Source organism: Molossus molossus, unplaced genomic scaffold, assembly GCF_014108415.1.
Source record: "Molossus molossus isolate mMolMol1 unplaced genomic scaffold, mMolMol1.p scaffold_m16_p_7, whole genome shotgun sequence".
In the NCBI taxonomy this organism is placed as follows: Eukaryota; Metazoa; Chordata; class Mammalia; order Chiroptera; family Molossidae; genus Molossus; species Molossus molossus.
The window spans coordinates 60,596,121-60,617,802 of NW_023425401.1; the positions used below are offsets into that span (position 1 = coordinate 60,596,121).

Here is a 21,682-nt window from a genome sequence, read left to right on the forward strand (position 1 = left end):
CCTCTGTAACTTGCTTCCTGAGCCTATTTCTTCTACCACTCACTTCTTGTACCTCTGTGACTTTCTAAAGAAACTTTCTCTTATATATATATTTAAAAAAGGGACTCTATCAGAGCTCAGTAGGGTATGCTTCTTTCTCCTTCACTCATTAAACAGACTTAGGTTACTAACTCTTTGAAACTTTGTTTCCTTTTTCTTTATCTTCAAATTTTGGTGATTCTATGAGCTTTCTCATATTGCTAATGTGTCAGTTTTCTCTTTTGATCTTCTCATTTCCCCTCATCTTGGTCTAACTTGCTTTAAAGTAGGAATCAAGAGAATTAATCACATGAATGCTGGGAGACGTTCCTATGAAGTGAGTGTATATATTTTAGTGCATGGACATTGTGACAACAGTTCTGGAAGTTCAGAGGATGTTTTTATTTCTTTCTCAGTTCTTATTTATATTTCAGACTATTGAATTTGTCAAATATTTAACTATTTGATAAAAAAATAAAGATGTCACTCCATATCTCTGAATCTAAAAATAAGAACAGGTTCATTCAATCACTGAACAGATTCAGTGGTGATATTAGATCTTGACATCAGACTAAATCTTCACAATTTCAAATCTGTTATCAAAGAGAAGACAGCTTGAGATGGGTTCTCTTTTTTTAAAAAAGTAATTATTTTTGTTACAGATGTTTCTCCTTTCCCCCCCAGTGACCTCCTCCTCCCCCACCTTCCTCACCCTGTCCCCAGCTTTGTTGTCCATGTCCATTGGTCACACATACATGCTAAGTTCTGTGGTTTATCCCCCCACCCCCAACCCCTTCATCTGAGGATTGTCAGTCTGTACCCTACCTCCACATCTCTGGGGCTACTCTGTTCTTCACACTGTTATGTTCATTATATTCCACAAATAAGTGAGATCATATGATACTTGACTTTCTCTGTTTGGCTTGTTTTGCTTAGGATAATACTTTCCAGGTCCCTCCATGTCATCTCAAAGGATAAGAGATCTTTCTTTCTTACAGCTGCAGAGTACTCCATTGTGTATATGTACCACAGCTTTTTTATCTATTTGTCTACTGATGGACATCTGGGCTGGTTCCAGATCTTAGCTATTGGAAATAGTACTGCTATGAACATGGGGGTACATATAGTCTTTTGATTGGTGTTTCAGGCTTCTTAGGGTATATTCCTAAAGTGAGATCACTGGGTCAAATGGCAATTTAATTTTTAGTTTTTTGAGGTAATACCATATTGTTTTCCATAGTGGCTGCACCAGTCTGCATTCCCACCAGCAGTGTACTAGAGTACCCTTTTCTCCACACCCTCGCCAACACTTGTTGTTTGATGATTTGTTGATGGCGGCCATTCTGACAGGTGTGAGGTTTTCTGATTGGTTGATTTTTTTCTACCCTGTCTAATTCACTGATCCAGTCTTTAGCTTCCTCTACTCTGCTGGTTAGTCCTTCCAATGTGTTCTTTATTTCTGCTATGTCATTCTTCATTTCCACTTGGTTGGTTTTCAATGTTTCTATATTTTTACTCATGGTGCTGATGTCCTTACTCATGCTGTTGAGCTTCCTCAAGATCATGGCTCTGAACTCTACCTCTGATAATTTGCTTAGCTGCATTTCATTTATTTCATCTTTGATAGAGTTCTCTTGTTCTTTCATTTCCAATTTGTTTCTTTGTTTGACCATTTTGGCTATCTCAGTGGGTTTTGGAGCCTGCCAAATTTCCCTGTGGGTGGTAGTGTTCTGCTGTTTGTGCCTCCCTGTACTGGGTTTGGATGAGCCTGGTTGGGCCCACGTTAAACACCACTGTCAAATCTTACTTTCCTGGGTAGATTTTTCAAGCCTAGGAAAGGTTCAGTTATCCTCTAGCTTTTTGCCTGGAGGCTAGTAGTCTCAGTTACTCAGTGCCTTAGAATGTAGCCCTGGTGTTCTGCGTAAGAGGATTTCCAGAGGGTGAGATAGATGCTGGTTGTTAATGAGCCTCAATTTGCATTTCTTTGCCTCACCTGGAAAAAGTTGAATCTCCGAGGGAGGGGCTGCTGCTTTTCCCCACAGCTTTGGGGAAGAGCAAACTGGCCACTGGACTTTGTGGCCAAGACTCAGCAAAAACTTGATTGCCCTTCAAATCCTGTGTGTCTCCACTGATTTCCAGACCAGTCTGTCCTCCCTCTGCCAGAGCCCCAGGTAAGTGGCTGTGGCTGCTTTAGTGCTCTGTCTGGGCTTTCTACTCTGTGGAGCTGGCTTGGGAGTTTAACCCCAAGGGCTCTGCTCACAGCTCAGAACACTGCTGTCCGTGGGCTCTCAGCCCACCACCCTGTCACGCATCCGCAGATGCTACCGGTGTCCCTGGTTATGTGGTCCTGTTCTGCTGCTTTTCTGTTGCTTTTCTCCGAAGATTTGTCTTTATTTTAGTTGTAATTCCTGTTTGGTCCTGGGAGATCGTCTGTGTAGTTTCCATTCATTCTGCCGCCATTTTACCATCTTCTCAGATATTTTCAAACTGAAAATGCCTCTAAAACAACTATGAGGTATCATCTCACACCTGTCAGAATGGCTGCCATTAACAAATCATCAAATAACAAGTGTTGGTGAGGGTGTGGAGAAAAAGGGACTCTAGTACACTGCTGGTGGGAATGCAGGCTGGTGCAGCCACTGTGGAAAACACTATGGTGTTACCTCAAAAAGTTAAAAATTGAACTGCCATTTGATCCAGTGATCCCACTTCTAGGAATATACTCTAAGAAACCCGAAACACCAATCAGAAAGAATATATGTATCCCTATATTCATAGCAGCACTATTTACAATAGCTAAGATCTGGAAATAACCCAAGTGTCCATCAGTTGGTGAGTGGATTAAAAAGTCGTGGTACATGTACACAATGGAACACTATGTAGCTGTAAGAAAGAAAGAAAGATCTCTTATCCTTTGAGATGGCATGAAAGGACCTGGAGAGTATTATGCTAAGTGAAACAAGCCAAGCAGAGAAAGACAAATATCACATGATCTCACTTATTTGTAGAATATAATGAACTAAACAAACTGCTGAACAAAAATTAACCCAGAGACATGGAGGTGGAGTACAGGCTGACAAGTCTCAGAGGAGGAGGAGGGTTTGTGGGGAAAGAGATAAACCACAGAACTTTCATACATGTTTACATGATTAATGAACATAGACAAGAAAGCTGGGGACTTGGGGAAGGGGGATGAGGGCATCAATGGGGGAAAATGAGAAATATTTGTAACAAAAAGAAATTAATAAATAAAAAATAAAATAAACGTATACTTGGATGAAGTTTAAAATAATAAAAGATGGTATATTAACTTAAATTTCATCCCTTTATTGAAGATTCACTTTTTTTCCCTATGAAGCCCTCATACATCTACTATTTAAAAAATTGTAAAATTTTTCTCCTTTTAATCTCTTGTCATTTTATTTCATAGACTCAGCTACTAAACCTAGGAGTGTAGAGGAAAAGTTTTTCCTCCCCTACATATACACTGATTTCATAAAACTCTCTATAGTTGTGGACGAAAAAGTGGTGATATAAAAAAATCTAACCAAAAATAACCTAATAGGGTGATCTGATTATAAATTCCTAACTGGGCAGGTCATGGTGGGCAGTCATGTCATGAGCTATTTATAAATTTCTTTAGTAAAAGGTTTAATCAAACTCTGTCCATTGTTCTTGTGCATCTAGGTTAACAGATCTTTGAAATGCCACAAGTAAACCTCTTTTTCAGATCCTTTGAAGTATGACCACCCTCAAGGGAGCCCATTATGTTGTTAACTATCATGTAACTTACTTTCTGCTACCTTCATGTAATCTTCCTTAAGTACCCTCCTGAATTCCAAATGTATGAAGAAACTGCAAAACTGTTATTTTCTGGACCATCTGAGATCTTTCTTCCTGGCAACTGTTGTTAGTTTGGCTCAAATAAACTTTCATAGAAATTCTGTACAGGTTTAAGGTGTTTCTTATGTCAACAAATTCTAATATAGGTTTCACTGATTTTTTTTATATGCCTTTGTTTTTAACTTGATTTCCCCTGCCATCTTTATTACTTCCTTCTTTCTACTTGTTATGAATCTTTTTTTTTTTTTTATCCTCACCTGAGGACATTTTTCCATTTTTTGTTCAGGTAGAGTGGGAGGGGGAGAGAGAGAGAGAGAGAGAAACATCGATGTGAAAGGAACACATCGAGTGGCTGCCACCCACACAACCAACCAGGGCCGGGGACAAACTGCAACCGAGGTACGTGCCCTTAGCGGGAACCGAACCCAGGTCTCTCAGGACCGCAGGCCGACGCTCTAACCGCTGAGCCAAACCAGCCAGGGCTCTACTTGTTATGAATCTTTAAAAATATTTTTTATTCAATTTTAGAGAGAGAAGAAGAGTTAAACATTGATTGCTGCCTCCTGCATACCCCCCACTAGGGATTAAGCCTGCAACCTGGGCATGTGCCCTATTGGGCAATCAAACCCACAACCTTTTGGTGTGCGGGACAATGCCCAACCAACTCTGCCATACTCGCTAGGGCTCTACTTGTTATGAATTTAATTTTCTTCCCTCTCCCCATTTTCTTTTTAAATATTTTTTCTTTCTTTTTTTTTTTATCCTCACCCGAGGACATTTTTGCATTTTTTTGTTCAGACAGAGAGGGAAGGAGAGAGAGGAAGAGAGAGAGAGAGAGAAACATCGATGTGAAGGGACACATCGAGTGGTTGCCACCCGCACGATCAACCAGGGCCGGGGACAAACTGCAACCGAGGTACGTGCCCTTAGCGGGAACCAAACCCGGGTCTCTCTGTACCGCAGGCCGACGCTCTAACCGCTGAGCCAAACTGGCCAGGGCTAAATATTTTTTCTTTATTGATTGTACAAAGAGGAAGAGAGAGGGAGAGAGAGATAGAAACAATGATGACAAAGAACATCGATTGCCTGCCTCCTGAATGCCTCCTACTGGGGATTTGGTTCACAACCTGACAAGGAATCGAAAAGGCAACCTCCTGTTGCATAGGTCAATGCTCAATCAGTGAACCACACTGGCAGGGCAAAAAAATTCTTAAGGAGCATTATTTTATTTTACTTTAATTAATTAAGTCTAGAGAGAGAAGAAGGGAAGAGGAGGGAAGGAGGGAGGAAGAGAGAGAGACAGATAACAATTTGTTATTCCACTTATTTATGCATTCATTTGTTGATTCTTATGTGCCCTGACCTGGGATGAAACCTGCAATCTTGGTATACTGGGATGATGCTATAATCAACTGAGCTACCCTGCCAGGTCCACTTAAAAATTTTAAAGTCAATGACTTTCTGTTAATCTTTAGCATAGTGGGTTGGTAGGCCTGACTAATCTAAGGTCACAGACTATTTGACCAACAGTATCAATTTAATCAGATGTTTGTTGATGTCTTTTAATTTTGTCAATCCCTTTTGCTATTATTGCCTTAACTGAAGTCATAAGTTAGCATGACCACTGCCTCCTCCTGGTGCAAAAAAGTAAAATATTTCCTATACATATGCTGGCTCTTCCTACTAATGTTGTCCTTAGGTAGGATCAACTTACAAGGATTATCTTCGTTACATTTCAGTAATTACGCTAAATTCTATTGGATATAGTACTGAATTTCATTTATAGAAATAAATGAAGCAATAAACATAATAATGCTACTATAAAAAAAAGCTTGGGAGAAATATTAGTCCTCTAATTACCTACAAAGAGGTTTGATGATCTCTATAGGGCCAGTTTTCAATAAAGGTTTAAAAAGAGATGCTTCTAATTTATTTGCCAAGGCTGTAAGAACAACTGAGTGAAAAATAGCACCATACAAATATGCAAATAAAATCTGGCGATCCTTTGGAAATGAAAGTAGGAAGCCTCATGATATGACTGTTACCATAAAGGATCATTTCATACAAATTTCTTCAGTTCAATTTGTTACCAACCTACCCTAAAAATTCTTCCAGAACCAACTGGAATTACTGGGATATAGGTAAAATCAGATTATTTTATTTTCTGATATTTCAAATGGGAGCAGTCAGAGAGGCTAAAAAGAATGGTTGGCTACCCTATAAAGGCAGTAGAGATATCAGATTTTGGTACATTCTGTAAAATTAGTTCATATGACAATTAAAAACATACTAAAATCTTATTCTTTAGACTTCAATCAGCATACACACACACTAGTTAAATGTGTGCTTACCTTTAAAACATTAATGTATAGAATTAAGATGATTCAGTTATACAGCTATTGTTTTAAATATATGCAAACAGCTGTTCCAAATAGAACAATTTTAGGGTTAAACTTCCATGCTCTTGGATTAGAACCTTTAGAAAGTTAATCAACATTTTTCTATTATAATTTTAAGCACTCTACTTCCTCCAACCGTTTTCTAACAGTTCAAGTCAATTTCACACTAGGTAACAGTACATTGCTATCTATAGCGACTGGTCACATAAAAGAAGAAATTTGATCAATTTGAAATAATTATTATTTTTTAAAAATGCAATTAGCCCATAAAGTGGCATATGCATTTTTTTTAAAAGCCTTATTTTAAAAAACTTGTCTGCATTCTAAAAGTATAACAATGGTAGGAGAGCCATGTTTTAATGGATGTAACATTTTTTCTGGTTTAAATTCATCAGAAAGTTTCAAAAGTTCACTAAAGTAAAAATGCCAGTAAATTAATATTCAGTCAATTCAATATTTATAGTTAGTCCAGTATTGTATATTAGTAACTTTAAACAAAATCATGAAAGTTGACAGAAGAGATATCACTTACAAGCTGTTCTGATTTTACACCATATAACTGGATGGTCTTGGCCACGTTTTTTGACACAGCTAATGTGAGGTTTGCATCAACAGCAGCTACATTTAGTTCACTGGAGAAAACAAGAACAGGTTTAATTATTATCAATATTGTTCATCAACCAAGTAAAGAGCAACATATAAACCTAAAACCAATAAGCAATATGGTAATTCGTTTTATAGAGTTGATCGACTGCTTGCAAGAACTGGTTGCATTGTTTTATTTTCCCTCCTAATTCAGCATTAGAAAAATGTGCTTTGAGATGGCTTGGTTAATGACCAGTTTCTCATTAATAAAAGCATACCATACATGGGTTTAGGCTGTGATTATGAGAGTAAATTTTGTACAGATTTTTGAAGTAGCACCCTTGTTAATACTGATAAGTACAATAAGAGAAACTATATATCATAGACATCTGCAAGGCAATGACAGCTCTTGAATGGAAATGACGACTTTGGAAGGACATGGGCTAAAAATATAAATTACACATGATACATAGAGATACTCAGTTTCTAGAAGTTATGCCAATTCACACTATTTTGTGTAGCTTTTCAATATATCAAAAGCATAACAAAAATTTAATTTGAAATTTTAAATTTTGAATCCTTTTCTCTAAATATGTTTTCATTGTTGATTTTAGAGAGAGAGGAAGGGAGAAGAAGAGAGAGATACATCGATGTGAGAGGTTAACATTGACCAGAGCTGCCTCCTGCACACCCCCTACTGGGGATCGAGTCTGCAACTCAGGTATGTGCCCTGAACTAGAATAGAACTGGCAACCTATTGGTGCTTGGAAATGACGCTCAATCGCCCTGGCCGGTTTGGCTCAGCAGTTAGAGCGTCGGCCTGTGGTCCTGAGAGACCTGGGTTCGGTTCCCGCTAAGGGCGCGTACCTCGGTTGCAGTTTGTCCCCGACCCTGGTCGGTTGTGCGGGTGGCAGTCACTCGATGTGTTCCTTTCGCATCGATGTTTCTCTCTCTCTCTCTGTTCCTCTCTCTCCCTCCCACTCTACCTGAACAAAAAATGGAGAAATGTCCTCTGGTGAGGATAAAAAATAAAAATAAAAAAAAATTAAAAAAAAGAAATGACACTCAATCAACTGAGCCACATGGGCCAGGGCTAAATTTTGAATTCCTAAAATATTTCTTTGTCATGTTTATTTTCAATTTTAACACTGAATTAATAATTGGGACATTTGAGCTGACTAATAACAACAACAAAAATATACAGTAAAAGAATACTAGGGATTAAAAATTACATGAAAATCCACATAGAGGGTGGGAGTGGAGAGGAGGAGGTCAATGGGAAAAATGAGGGGAACATCTGTAATACTTGCAACATTAAAATTTTTTTAAAAAATCCATATAGCCTGGCCGGTATGGCTCACTGGTTGAGTGTCAACCCATGTACCAGAGGTCACCGGTTTGATTTGAGGTCAGGATACATGCCCAGGTTGTGGGGCAAATGCCCAGTGGGGGACATGCAGAAGGCGGCTGATCCATGTTCTTTCTTACCAATGTTTTTATCTCTCTCTCTCCCTTCCTCTTTCCCTAAAATCAATAAAGAAAACAAAATCCACATAGAGGTAGAAAGCAGAAGTAATTACTATCTCTGCAGAATAAATCTGGCACTTATCAGATTATCTTTATAAGAAAATGAAGGACTTTGAAACAATAGTAGTGCATACTATGTGTGACAAAACTGTCCTTTCTTATAATAGTGAGATATAATTTCTTTAATGTTTACTTTTAAACAACAGCAGAAGTATGCCTCTTTAAATTAAGCTCCACATCACTGTCAAGCTACATAGAGGAATGGGAGAGATTCCTCTATAATATTTCGATAAGCAGGTCAAAGAGACCAAGCTGAATCCAGGACTGTTTTTGTCACTATCATGCTAAACAGATAACAAACACAATAGGCTAAAAAAAAAAAAAAAAAATCTAGAGTCATCAGCACTTTGGAAAGTCAAGATAATTGTGGGAAGATTTGGAATCAAAACGTTGGGCAATTTAGACACTGTATAGGTATACTTGCAGCTGGAGAGATACTTATGTGTATTATACCTGTGATGTTTTAGTCTTATTCTCACATGCCTCAGAATCACCATCATTGAATTTATAGTCTAAAAGAATCTAGACATTTCTATACCTCTGTCTTATATTGCCTAACTGCTATTTTTACTCTGCAAAAGTGTTCATCTACAAATGTAAAAACCTACTGTTATGACAATTTGTTAGCTATGACAGCAACTGAGATAGTTGCAATTGCAAATTAATTTTTGTACCTGTAAACCACTAAAGGCAATAGTATAATTAAAATGTCTGTAAGCTTTCAGGTGGCACCTTTGCTAGGGTACCTTCCCTTTCGGGAATTTTAAAAGCTGTCACATTCACTTAAAAAGTAGGCTAGTCAGGATTATAAACCTGTGTGTGCCATGAAATACTTTCTGGGATTAAGATAAGAAATATTAACCTCTATGGTTTAGCTTCTCAATTTATAAAATTGTATCTATACTTTCCTGTGTAATAGTAGAAGTTTACTATGGCATAAAAAATTAGGTTTACTTTGCATCATTGACAAGATACGGAATAATTAGAACAGACTATTTTTACATTGTATATAAATGGTTTTATTAATTGGAATCTCAAATACTTGCTTTATGTACACTCACTGACTACAAAACTCTTGATTTAATTACAGGACAAATTATTTAAATGATTTAAGATAAATTAAAAACATACTGTCCACATGGATCCCAACAGACACCAGAACAGAGGCGTGATAAGGGAGCCACCGGGAGAAACCCAGCGGGCACTGCTGATTAGTGGTTTGGAAAAATAAAGCTTGCTCCCAACTTTGCAACATACTCCAAATAAATCAGATGAGTTCAAGGATTTAAAAGCAAATAAATCTCATCTGTAAGATACATTTTTCTTTAAAAACAAGAAACAGATGGGAGGGAAACATGGCAATATGGTAACATCTATTAAATCTGGTGAGGGACATGGTGTATGATACGTTTTTTTGGACATTTCTGTATGATATAAAAAAGCATTTCATTACTAAAAATGCGAAAGTACCATGAAGAGCTCTGGTTGGTTTGGCTCAGGGGTTACAGCAACAGCTCGCAGACCAAATGTCGAGTGTTCTATTCCTAGTCAAAGGCATGTACCTGGGCTGCAAGTTTGATCCCCAGTCCTGGTTGTGGCTATGCGGGAGGCAACCAATCGATGTTTCTCTTCCTCCCTCCTGCTGCTCTATGCAAAAATTAGTGGAAAAAATATCCTCTGGTAAGGGTCAACATTTTTTAATTAAAAATAAAAATAGTAAAAAAAATATTGCTATCATACATTACTAACAAACACAAGAGACATTTTAATAAAATGCCATTATATAAATATACATACCTTGCTATAGTTTTAATAATACCGTCCAGCTCATCTGAAGAAGGAGGATTACGACCACCAAGGGGGAAAACCAAGTTGATAGGATCGAAGAGTCGAGATAAGGATTTTGATAGATAAGCAGCCTCATAGGGCTGTAGAGAGTCTTTTAATGCCTTTTCTGGACTGTGGGAACAAAATTTATTAAACATGAACTTAATTTATACAAAACTAAATGCTATCATATCAGACTACAAATGCCTTTAACAAAAAAAACATATCTCCTAAATAAAATGTAATTCTATATGCAGAAAAAGAAAAAAAAATTGTTTAAAAATGTATAAATAGAAAAACATTTCATAATTAAACATTTATTAAGGACTAAACATTTTAATTTATACATAAATGCAAGGCAGAAATGTAATATAATATGCACCAGTAACTACTCGAATTAGTCTGTGACTTGAAACTCAAAGAATAATACTGTAGCCCTGGCCAGTTTGGCTCAGCGGTTAGAGCATTGGCCTGCGGTCTGGAGGGACCCAGGTTCGGTTCCCGCTAAGGACAGTACCTCGGTTGCAGTTTGTTCCCAGCCCTGGTTGGTTCGTGTGGGTGGTGACCACTCGATGTGTCCCTTTCATGTCGATGTTTCTCTCTCTCTCTCTCCCTCCCACTCTATCTGAACAAAATATCGGAAAATGTCCTCGGGTGAGGATAAAAAAAAAAAAGAATACTGTAAAATCTTAATTCGAATGGAGCTATGACTTTATTTAGCAAATCCTGTCTTTATACAGTATCAGGTGTGCAGAGACCTGTTTCACTAGCTCAGTGATTTCAACCTTTTTCATCTCATGGCACACATAAACTAATTACTAAAAATACATTTTTTGCTAATCTGACAAAATAGAGGTAGGTATACCTTTCATTGATTACAAAAAAATAATAGTACCTGGGTGATGTGGCCCAACGGTTGAGCATGGACCCATGCACCAAGAGGTCGCTGGTTTGATTCCTGGTCAGGGTACTTGCCCAGGTTGTGGGCCTAATCTCCAGCGGGGGGCATGCAGGAGGTAGTCAATTGATGATTTCTCTCATTGATGTTTCTATCTCTCCCCCCCTTCCTCTCTCTAAAATCAAAAAAAAAAAAAAAAAAAATAGTAATAGTAATTACTATTTTGATCCAGAGTGATTTTTTTTTTTTTAAATAATCAAGTGCCTATACTTGTATATAAGGATTTCTGGTACCAAGAATTAACCAATCAGATGCAATCTTAATATGCAACATGGCATTCACACCTGATGACTATTGTTGTGTTGGTGTTGTCATTTGAAAATCTAAGGGAAAAAGAGGTCAGTGCTCCTGAATAAATAGTCAGGCATTACACGTTTTAAAAATTCTTGCAGTTGCCCTGGCCAGGTAGCTCAGTTTTAATGTCATTTAATATGTCAAGGTTTCAGGTTCAATCCCTGATTAGGGTACATATAGGAATCAACCGATGAATAATGCATAAATACGTGGACAATAAGCCAGTGTTTCTCTCTCTCTTTCTCTCTCCCCCCTCCCTCTAAAATAAATCAATAAATAAAAAATTTTAAAAAGAGACAGAGACTGTAGAGATTTTCTTGAAAAAATAAAATATAAAAATAAAAGTTCTTGTGGTACACTGGTTGAAAATCACTGCACTAGCTCAACCCTTTTCACCCATAGTTGCCACCTCCCATAAAGCTCACTGACTGAGAAAGAAGTATACATACAGGTCTAGGTTTTTATCAGTCTTCCCATGCCAAAACTGTTACTAAAAAGAATGAGGAGAAAATTAAAAAGTATTTGTTCAAGTCCAACAATCACATGAATACTCTCAATTGGAGTTTTAAGCTACTTTGTTTTACAATATTCTTCCCAAACAAAAACGTAACCTATTAAACCTATTCTTTCCTTCTCACTCTTCCTATGTCTTCAATTATTTGTGTTGATTTTCATTTAGCAGTCCAATGATTGGGTCTTATACTTCTCCTTTGACAACTACTATCAAATGTCTATAATTGTTATTTCCGTCTGTTTTCTTACTCCTATAATAAACTCCATAGCTTATCACATCATCCCTGTTTATGATCCTTTTCCAGCCCTACCACTCTTTCTCTTTTACCCTATCACTGTCTTTTTCTTTCTTTTTTTAAAAAATAAATCCCCCTTTATCCTAAATATTAACTTTGAAAACATATGACCTGCTCCTTCAATGTATACAAACCCTGGCTTTTTCCTTTCCCACCCCTTCTGATCAACTGACAAGACCTAGATGCCAGAATGTTCTTAGCTCTCACACTGTAACATATTTATCTCTGAACACTTCCTCATTAAGTATTTCACGTGACATGTATTTACTGGGAATACTATGTACCAGGCCCTTGTTAAGTGCTGGGAAGATACCAATTTAAAATGTTTTACACTAGAGTAAAGAAATGTACAGGTAAAGTGCTAACTATAACTTCTATAACAGATGAAGATAGAAAAACCACAATGGGAAAAGTGAAGAACTAGTGTCTAAATCTGTCAGAATCAATTCTCTATTGAGGTCCATGTCATCTATTTAAATGTCTTCTGTTTTTCCTCCTGTCATTTACTAACCTTAAGAAGCTTCTTCCCACACACTATACAATATACAGATGAAATATTATAAAATTGTACACCTGAAACCTATATAATTCTATTAACCAATGTCAACCCAATACATTTATTTATTCATTATTTATCCTCACTTGATGGATGTCCCCATCCATCAAGGATGAGGACATTTTTTGCATTTATCTTCAGATAGAGCAGATGGGAGAGAGGGGGTAAGAGAGAGAGAAACATCGATGTGAAAGAGACACACTGGTTGCCATCCACATGAACCCAACCGGGGTGGGGACAAACTGCAACCGAGGTATGGTGACCTTAGTGGGAACCGAACCCGGGACTCTCTGGTCTGCAGTCTGATGCTCTAAATGCTGAGCATCCGCCTGCGGTCCAGAGAGACCCAGGTTCGGTTCCCGCTAAGGGCATGTACCTTGGTTGCAGTTTGTCCCCGGCCCTGCTTGGTCGTGCGGGTGGCAGCCACTCGATGTGTCCCTTTCACATCGATCTTTCCCTCTCTCTCTCTTCTTCTCTCTCCCTCCCACTCTATCTGTGCAAAAAATGGAAAAAATGTCCTTGAGTGGGGAAAAAAATAATAATAAAAAAAATAAAAGAAAGAAGTGGAAGAGGAGGAGGAAGAAGAGGAAGAGGAAGGAGGAAGAGGAAGACGAGGAGGAAGAGGAGGAGGAAGAAAGGGAAGAGGAGAAGGATAAGAGGAGGAGGAGGGGGAGGGGGTAAGGGAGAAGGAGGAAGAAGAGGAGGAGCTTCTACTCTGTTCCACAGAAATATTAGCAATGAATTGTAAGTACTAACACTCTTCCTGTTCTCCAGTGTTGTAAGGATCCTTGGTGGCTACAATGTCAAAATAGGTAACTTTTCTAACTTTTTTCTGTTCTGTGTCAGAAGTCCATCCACCTTTATTTTAGCTCTACTATGGGCTTCCATGTGTGAGTCAACATTTTGAACTGCTGCAACTCTAAAGTCTCTAAGCTTGAGAACAATTTTCCACACCCCTACTCTTCTCTATTTCTTTCCCTCCTGCAAATACTATTAACCTGTTAACCGAGGAATTCCCTTTTTAGTTACGCAGCAAGTCTTGTATCTCACTGTATGCAACGTTTGACGTATTTATACGTCCCATTAGGCTAACAGGTTAACAGCAAAATAGTTTTTGGAGGCCTAGAGGTGGAATGGTAGATAGAAAAGCATTATTAGAATTGAATAAAGACACAATGGGAGAAGATCGACTTCTGGGATGGTAGCACTCAACTGACCCCCTTTCCAGTGAAACTGATTAGAACTCTATAAAAAATAACAATGTAAAGACTCTGCAAATGGTCCTAAAAGCAGACAGCAAATTAAAAATTATTTACTCAAAATCTATGAAAATTCAGTAAGAAAGAACTCCTTTAAGAGCCTGTGATATTTGAGCCAAAACTGTTTCTTCCCTCCATTCTTCCATCTCAGCAAGGCATACACTCTACATCAGACTGCAGCTACAAAGAACAAGACTATCTTTGTTCTGTCAACTTAAGAACTTCCAGATCTTTAGAGAATTTTTATAGGAGCTTATTTGAGCCCAATTCTCAGCATATGCCAGGGAGCAAGATCTCAAGTGCTCTGGAGAATAACAATAGATTTGCAGCTGCTCTGCTGCTGCTGCTGCTGCTTCTAATTGAAAGATTCCTACCTAAGGATTTATTGACCACTTATTATTTATTAATCAATCCTCACCCAAGGATATTTTTTCCATTGATTTTTGGAGAGAGTAGAAGGGAGGGAGAGAATGGGAAAGAGAGAAAGAGGCATTGACATTGATCTGAGAGAGACACATCCATTGTTTGCCTCCTACATGCCCCAACTGGGGCCAGGGATCAAACCTGCAACCTTTCCTTGTTCAGGCCATCACTAACCACTGAGCCAATAGGCCATGACTGCAGCTTCTTTTATGCATTTGAAATTAAGGATGGGATGTAAGGAAGATTGGAGAAAGCAAGGTGGGCATTGGATTACAGGACAGTTAACAAAATTATGTGCTCTCTTGAGGGTTAATGCTTCCCCTTGAGGGATATGACTTCTGGTATTTCAAAAATGTATTAACATGGAAATAAATGGACAAGGCTGGCTTAAAACCCTTACATAAGGAAGTTATAGGCCTGGGGCATGCCTGCTCACCATGATCAGCCCTATTAGGAATTTATGAATAGATTACTTGTGAGGTTACTTTACATAGAACCCCTTTTTTTCATCTACAGCCCCTAACTCCCACTGGACAGCTGTCTTTCTGGGAAGAGCAGAGCCTCAGCATTTCTCATCCTGCCCTCAGCTTCCCATAGTTGAAACTAAGTTCAGGCAAATGAGTTCAAGAGGTGGGTGCTCCATATTGTGCCCAAGCGCCACTCAAGGAGTGGCATCTACCTTGTTGTGGCTCCCTAAAATCACTGTAATCTCAGTAAACCTTCCCCTGGATTTTGACATAGTGATTCATGCCAGAAAGTGCAGGCTAAGAGAACCTCAGACTGATGCCCCGCTTTACCAAGTTCCTAGAGTAAGGTGTTACCTGAGGCTTTTTGTTAAGACAGTTTGATGCTGACCAGAATCCAATGTCTTAATAAATCAATGATCACTCCTAATCTTCAACTTTTCAGTAGTATATAACACAATTAACTAATCTTCCTACTTAAAGGAAACTTTAAGGAAACTCATTCTTTGGGGTCCCACACTACTGTAAGTTTTTGTCCTCTATAATCATTTTCTTCTGGTTTAATGTCCTTTGCAGACTGCCATTCCTCTGCCCAAACTATGAATTTTGGAATACCTGTCTTGGGCCAGGGTTCTCGTTTATCTTTACACATGTCTTCCCTATGCAATCTCCTCCAATTCCATGATTTAAAAAAAAATCTACATAATTTTGACTCCCAAATATGTACTTCTACCCTTGATTCACATTCACCTACCTTTTAAAAAACTCTATTTACATCTTCAATTCAACAGTTCCTAAAGTAAAGCCCTACTTCAAACACTATTCCTTGAAAGAAATGCCTTTCAGTCTTTACAGTCTTCTCCCAAACTTGTCCAAACATATCCTTGATTCTTCTTTTCCTCTCAAATCTAATCTATTGCCTTGCCCTCTAAACTATATCTTGAATCAATCTAACCAATTCTTACCATCTCATCTGCTCATCTTAGTTCAAGCCATTATTATCTCGTCTGAATAAACAAAATAGGTTACATTCCCTACTTCCCTTCTCGGTGGTAATCCTGTCCCTTGTCCACATAGATGCCAGAGTGCTAATTTAAAAATATTTATCACTTCATATCATTACCCTGTTTAAAAGTAATGGTTTCCATTGTAATTGATCATCTCCAAACCCCATATAATGGCCTATAAAGCTCTACATGACCTTATATTTCCTTTCCTCTCTGACCCAGTTTTATTTTTTTTATTTTTTATTTTTTTTTGTACAGACAGAGTGGGAGGGAGAGAGAGGAAGAGAGAGAGAGGGAAACATCGATGTGAAAGGGACACATCGAGTGGCTGCCACCCGCACGACCAACCAGGGCCGGGGACAAACTGCAACCGAGGTACATGCCCTTAGCGGGAACTGAACCCGGGTCTCTCCGGACCGCAGGCGGACGCTCTAACCGCTGAGCCAAACCGGCCAGGGCTGACCCAGTTTTATAACCCTCTCTTTCTTATTCTATGTTCCAGATTTCTATTCCTCAAACCTCCCCATCATAATTTTCCCAAGGATTCTTATATTTGCTGTTCTCTCTCTACTTGAAAAAATCTTATTCAAAATCCTCCATGGCTGACTTCTTCAGATTATTTACACCTCAGGTTTTTATAGGTGTATTTCCTGAACACCCTAGATAAGGCACTTTATCACATAATATTGTTTTATTTTCTTCATAGCAATTACCACTATCGAAAATTCTGCAGGAATATTCAATGATGAAAATTGCTCACCTGGTTATTTGTGCCTTGAGTCTATATTCCAATTCACTTAGGGCCTTGGTCCATTCCTTACTTCTTTTCATCCTTCCATCTCCTATCTTCCTCTATAAACATTCTCACCTCTCCCTCCATCATTAAAAACAAAAACTTTCCTTCGGCTCAGTTTACATGATTAAATTTGTTTTCTTCTCTCCCTTCTCAAAAGATTATGCAAAACCCATTGCATATGTTTCCCTATAAATTCATGATCTTGGGGGTTCTTCAATATGGGTCACAGCTCCTCTACCCTACCAAATACTTTACTGAATATAGTCTCCAAAGGATGACAATAACATCCCATTAATCAAAACACAATGATTTTTTTCTTCTCTCCATTGAATTTAAAAAGCAGAAAATAAAAAATAAAAATTCTATCTCCCAAAGATAAACCACTTTTACCTTTTGCTGTGTCTACTTCCAGACCTTTTTTAGTGTGAGCATATGGATTTAAAAACTAAAATGGAGCCTGGCCACTGTGGCTCAGGGGTTGAACGTTGACCCGTTCACCAAGAGGTCGCGGGCCCAATCCCTAGTCGGGGGCATGCAGGAGGCAACCAATAGATGTTCTCTCATCGATATCGATGTTTCTCTCTCTCTCTCTCTCTCTCTCTCTCTCTCTCTCTCTCCCCCTCTCCTCCTCCTCCCTCCCTCCCTTCCTCCCTCTCTCTTCCTCTCTCCCTAAAATAAATCAATAAGAAAAAACTAAAATGAAAACAGAATAACAGTATATATGCTATTTTATTTACTTTTTGAAAAGTCTAATTATTAGATCTGTGTAGATCAACATATGGGTTGATCAGTCTTCTTGTACCCTCTTCCATTAGTCCTTATCTAATCTCGATGTTTTGCATAAAATAATTATGGAAGAAAACAATATAGTTCTGTCCTTTCTGGGAGCACACCCCCACCCTTCTTTCCTCTCAGGTGTGCATTTCCTAAACTCTAAGGGTCCCCACTACATTTGCAGCCAAGGGAGCAATGGGCAGCCACAGCTCATCCCAGGCTAAGCCCCTGAACCTGTCTCCTAGGCTCCTTTTCTCTGACTTTTCAGTGTGAGTCAATAGCAGCCCTGCCTTGGCTCACTTTTGTCACTATGACATGTATTTCTCAGTGAGCCAAAGCAGCCCAACTAGACTCTCTCCTGTTGCATCTTCTACCCCAAGCCCTTCCTTGTTTCACTGTTCCGATTTTTAATATGCACTCTTAAAATAACAAAAAATAAAACAATATAGTCTCATTGTATCATTCTAGCCTGCTCTTGTTCCACTTATGTTGCCAGTCAAAACTTTTACTTCCTATATTTTACCCGTTAGAGGTTTTCACTGCAGAGGATACAATTTAAATATAAGTAATTTTTAAAAAGTGAAAGAGAAAGCCACTGTAATCAAAACAGCCTGGTACTGGCACAAGAACAGGCATATAGACCAGTGGAACAGAACAGAGAACCCAGAAATGGACCCAAGGCAATATGCTCAATTAATATTTGACAAAGGTGGCAAGAGCATACAGTGAAGTAAAGACAGTCTCTTTAATAAATGGTGGTGTGAAAATTGGACAGCTACATGCAACAAAATGAAACTAGATCATCATCTTATACCATACACAAGAATAACTCAAAATGGATAAAGGACTTAAATGTGACTAATGAATCCATAAAAATCCTAGAAAAAACTGTGGGCAACAAAATTTCAGACATCATACGCAGCAGAATTTTCACTGATACATCACCTAAGGCAACAGAAACAAAGGAAAAAATGAACACATGGGACTACATCACTCAAAAGCTTCTGCCCAGCAAGATACAATCATCAAAATGGAAAGGCTACCCACTGTATAGGAGAGCATAATTGCCAATGATATATCAGATAAGGGGTTGATTTCCAATATATAGAGTGCTCATACAACTCAACAAAAAGAAGACAAAGAACCCAATTAAAAAATGGGCAGAGGAGTTGAATAGACAGCTCTCCAAACAGGACATACAAATGACCAAGAGACATATGAAGAAATGCTCAACATCACTAATCATCAGAGAGATGCAAATTAAAACAATGAGGTATCACCTCACACCTGTCAGAATGGCCACCACCAACAAACCATCAAACAGCAAGTGTTGGCAAGGATGTGGAGAAAAGGGGACACTAGTACACTGCTGGTGGGAATGCAAACTGGTGCAGCCACTATGGAAAACAATATGGTGTTACCTCAAAAAATTAAAAATTGAACTTCCATTTGACCCAGTGATCCCACTTCTAGGAATATACCCTAAGAAGCCTGAAACACCAATCAGAAAAAATATATGTACCCCCATGTTCATAACAGCACTATTTATCGTAGCTAAGATCTGGAAACAGCCCAAGTGTCCATCAGTAGACGAATGGATAAAAAAGCTGTGGCACATATACACAATGGAGTACTATGCAGCTATAAGAAAGAAAGATCTCTTATCCTTTGAGACCACATGGAGGGACTTGGAAAGTATTATTCTAAGCGAAACAAGCCAAACAGAGAAAGACAAGTATCATATGATCTCACTTATTTGTGGAATATAATGAACATAACAGTCTGAGGTATGGGGTAGTCCCAGAAGAGGGTGTGGTGGGGGAGAGATAAACCACAGAACTTATATGCATGTATGCATGAACAATGGACATGGAAAACAAAACTGGGGATAGGGCAGGGAGGGAGAGGAAGGAGTGAATCAGTAGGGAAAAAAGGAGAAACATCTGTAACAAACATAAATAAATTAATTTTTAAAAAAGTGAAAGAAACATTTACATATCACTCATGAATCTATACAACATTTTTCTTAGAAAGTAGGTGATAACAATCTGTTATCTGAGACAGCCTCATCACTATAAATATGATTCTAGTGTTTAAAGATGTGCAAATAAATTGATTTGGTATGCAAACAAAATTTTGAAAATATATTTTTTCAATGTAAGAGTAAAAGGTAGCTGCTTTACAGACCTGCTCTTATCATCTCGTCCTGATTAAATAAACAAAAGGCCAACTATGAAGCTTTCAGAGGCAAACTGAGGAAGTACCAGCTGGCCTGGTACTCCTCTAAATGAATTTGTCATCTAAGTGAATTTATTAGTTTTTAGAACTTAGAAAACAGAATGAATAGCAGGATGAATAGCAGGATAATGTGTGATGACCCAGTTTACCCAGTTCCCTTCTGGCTCAGCTCCCTCCCACCTCCATTTCCTCTTGCTGAACGCTAACTGCCTCAGCTTCTGTACTTGCTTGCTTGCTCTCCCCCAAGGCCAACAAGAAATACCAGTTGCAGAAGTTTGTAACAAGCCCCCTATAAAATAAAAAAGTAGATGAAAGTCGGGGCTGATCTCCAAGAATGCAGGATCAGTTGCCAGCCAGCTTTACTCTCTATTTGGCTTTAATTTGGCTCTGGTGGTCTCTCAGTTCTCTCGTGCCTCAACATTTGGAGGCCCCAGCGAGATTCTTCCCATACGGGGAAGCCTCAGATCGGACCACTAGACCAGCTATCAAAACTGCAAGGGGAAGGCTGGTCTAGAGGAAGGCCTCAGAGGGACATTTCCTCTGCCTCAGGACTAAACCTGCCCTCCCAGTTTCCCTAGCCTGGTCTCAAATTCTGCTCTAAATTGAATTCTGAGAGAGCATCTAGACTCATCTGACTCATCTGGAATCTCACCAGTGAGTACTGTTTTCTGTTCTGTTGGGAGTCTTTCACAGTGGCAAAGGGGAAGGCTGCATGTGACATTACTTCCCCAGCCAGGTTCCTTAGCGATACATTACAGGGAACTTCAGTCAGTTCTAGAATTTCAGTCAGTTCTGGAATTTCAGTCAGTTCTGAAACTTCAGTCAGTTGTCAGTTGATTTTTGATTTCAGTAACTTCGATTTCAGTCAGTTCTGTCTATGTTTTTTGGTTGAACTTTGGTTTCAGTCAGTTCTATATTGTCCTTCTGTTTGTTTATTGGCCCTCTTGCTTGTCTATTGTTGTCTGGTTGCACTTCCCTTTGTTGTCATGGGCCAAAGTCAATCTGGTACAAAAACTCCATTGCAATGCCTCTGGATAAAGATTTCAAAGCTTGGGCAAAAAGCTATAATGTCTTGGTAATCTCTGGGACCTTACGGACCCTATGTGAGCTTGAATGACCTACCTACAGGGTTAATTGGCCACCCGAAGGTAATTTCAATTTGCAATTGGCTTTTTTTTTCTTTTTAATTAATTTTTTTTGTTACACACGTTTCTCCTTTTTTACCCCATTGGCACCCCCCTCCCCACCCCACACTGGCTCCGTCCCTGGCTTTGTTGTCCATGTCTATTGGTTATGTATACATGCATAGAAGTTCTGTGGTTTATCTCTCCCCCTCTCGAACCCCTCTTCTGACAGATGTGAGTCTGTGCCCTACTTCCATGTTTCTGGGTCTACCGTATTCCTCAGACTGTTATGTTCATTATATTCTGTATATAAGTGAGATCATGTGGTATTTGTCTTTTTCTGCTTGGCTTATTTCCCTTAGAATAATACGTTCTAGGTCCCTCCATGTCGTCTCAAAGGATAAGAGATCTTTCTTTCTTACAGCTGCATAGTACTCCATTGTGTATAGGTACCAGAGCATTTTAATCCATTCGTCTACTGATGAACATCTGGGCTGTTTCCAGATATTAGCTATTGTATAGTGCTGCTACAAACATGAGGGTATATGTATTCTTTCTGATTGGTGTTTCAGGCTTCTTAGGATATATTCCTAGAAGTGGGATCACTGGGTCAAATGGAAGTTCAATTTTTAATTTTTTGAGGTAACACCATATTGTTTTCCATAGTGGCTGCACCAGTTTGCATTCCCACCAGCAGTGTACTAGTGTCCCCTTTTCTCCA

The 21,682-nt window shown here is 38.7% G+C and overlaps 1 protein-coding gene across 6 annotated transcripts in view; it reads right to left on the bottom strand.

Moving 5' to 3' along the window:
- Window positions 1-21,682, bottom strand: part of COG5 (component of oligomeric golgi complex 5) — a 439,997-nt gene that overhangs the window by 89,740 nt on the left and 328,575 nt on the right. For all 6 annotated transcript variants that reach the window (XM_036246141.1, XM_036246143.1, XM_036246142.1 and 3 more), the window contains 2 exons: window positions 10,230-10,391; window positions 6,793-6,892 (listed from right to left, as the gene is read on the bottom strand). In XM_036246141.1, the coding sequence (XP_036102034.1) occupies window positions 6,793-6,892; window positions 10,230-10,391 (262 nt within the window). The remainder of the gene's footprint in view (window positions 1-6,792; window positions 6,893-10,229; window positions 10,392-21,682) is intronic.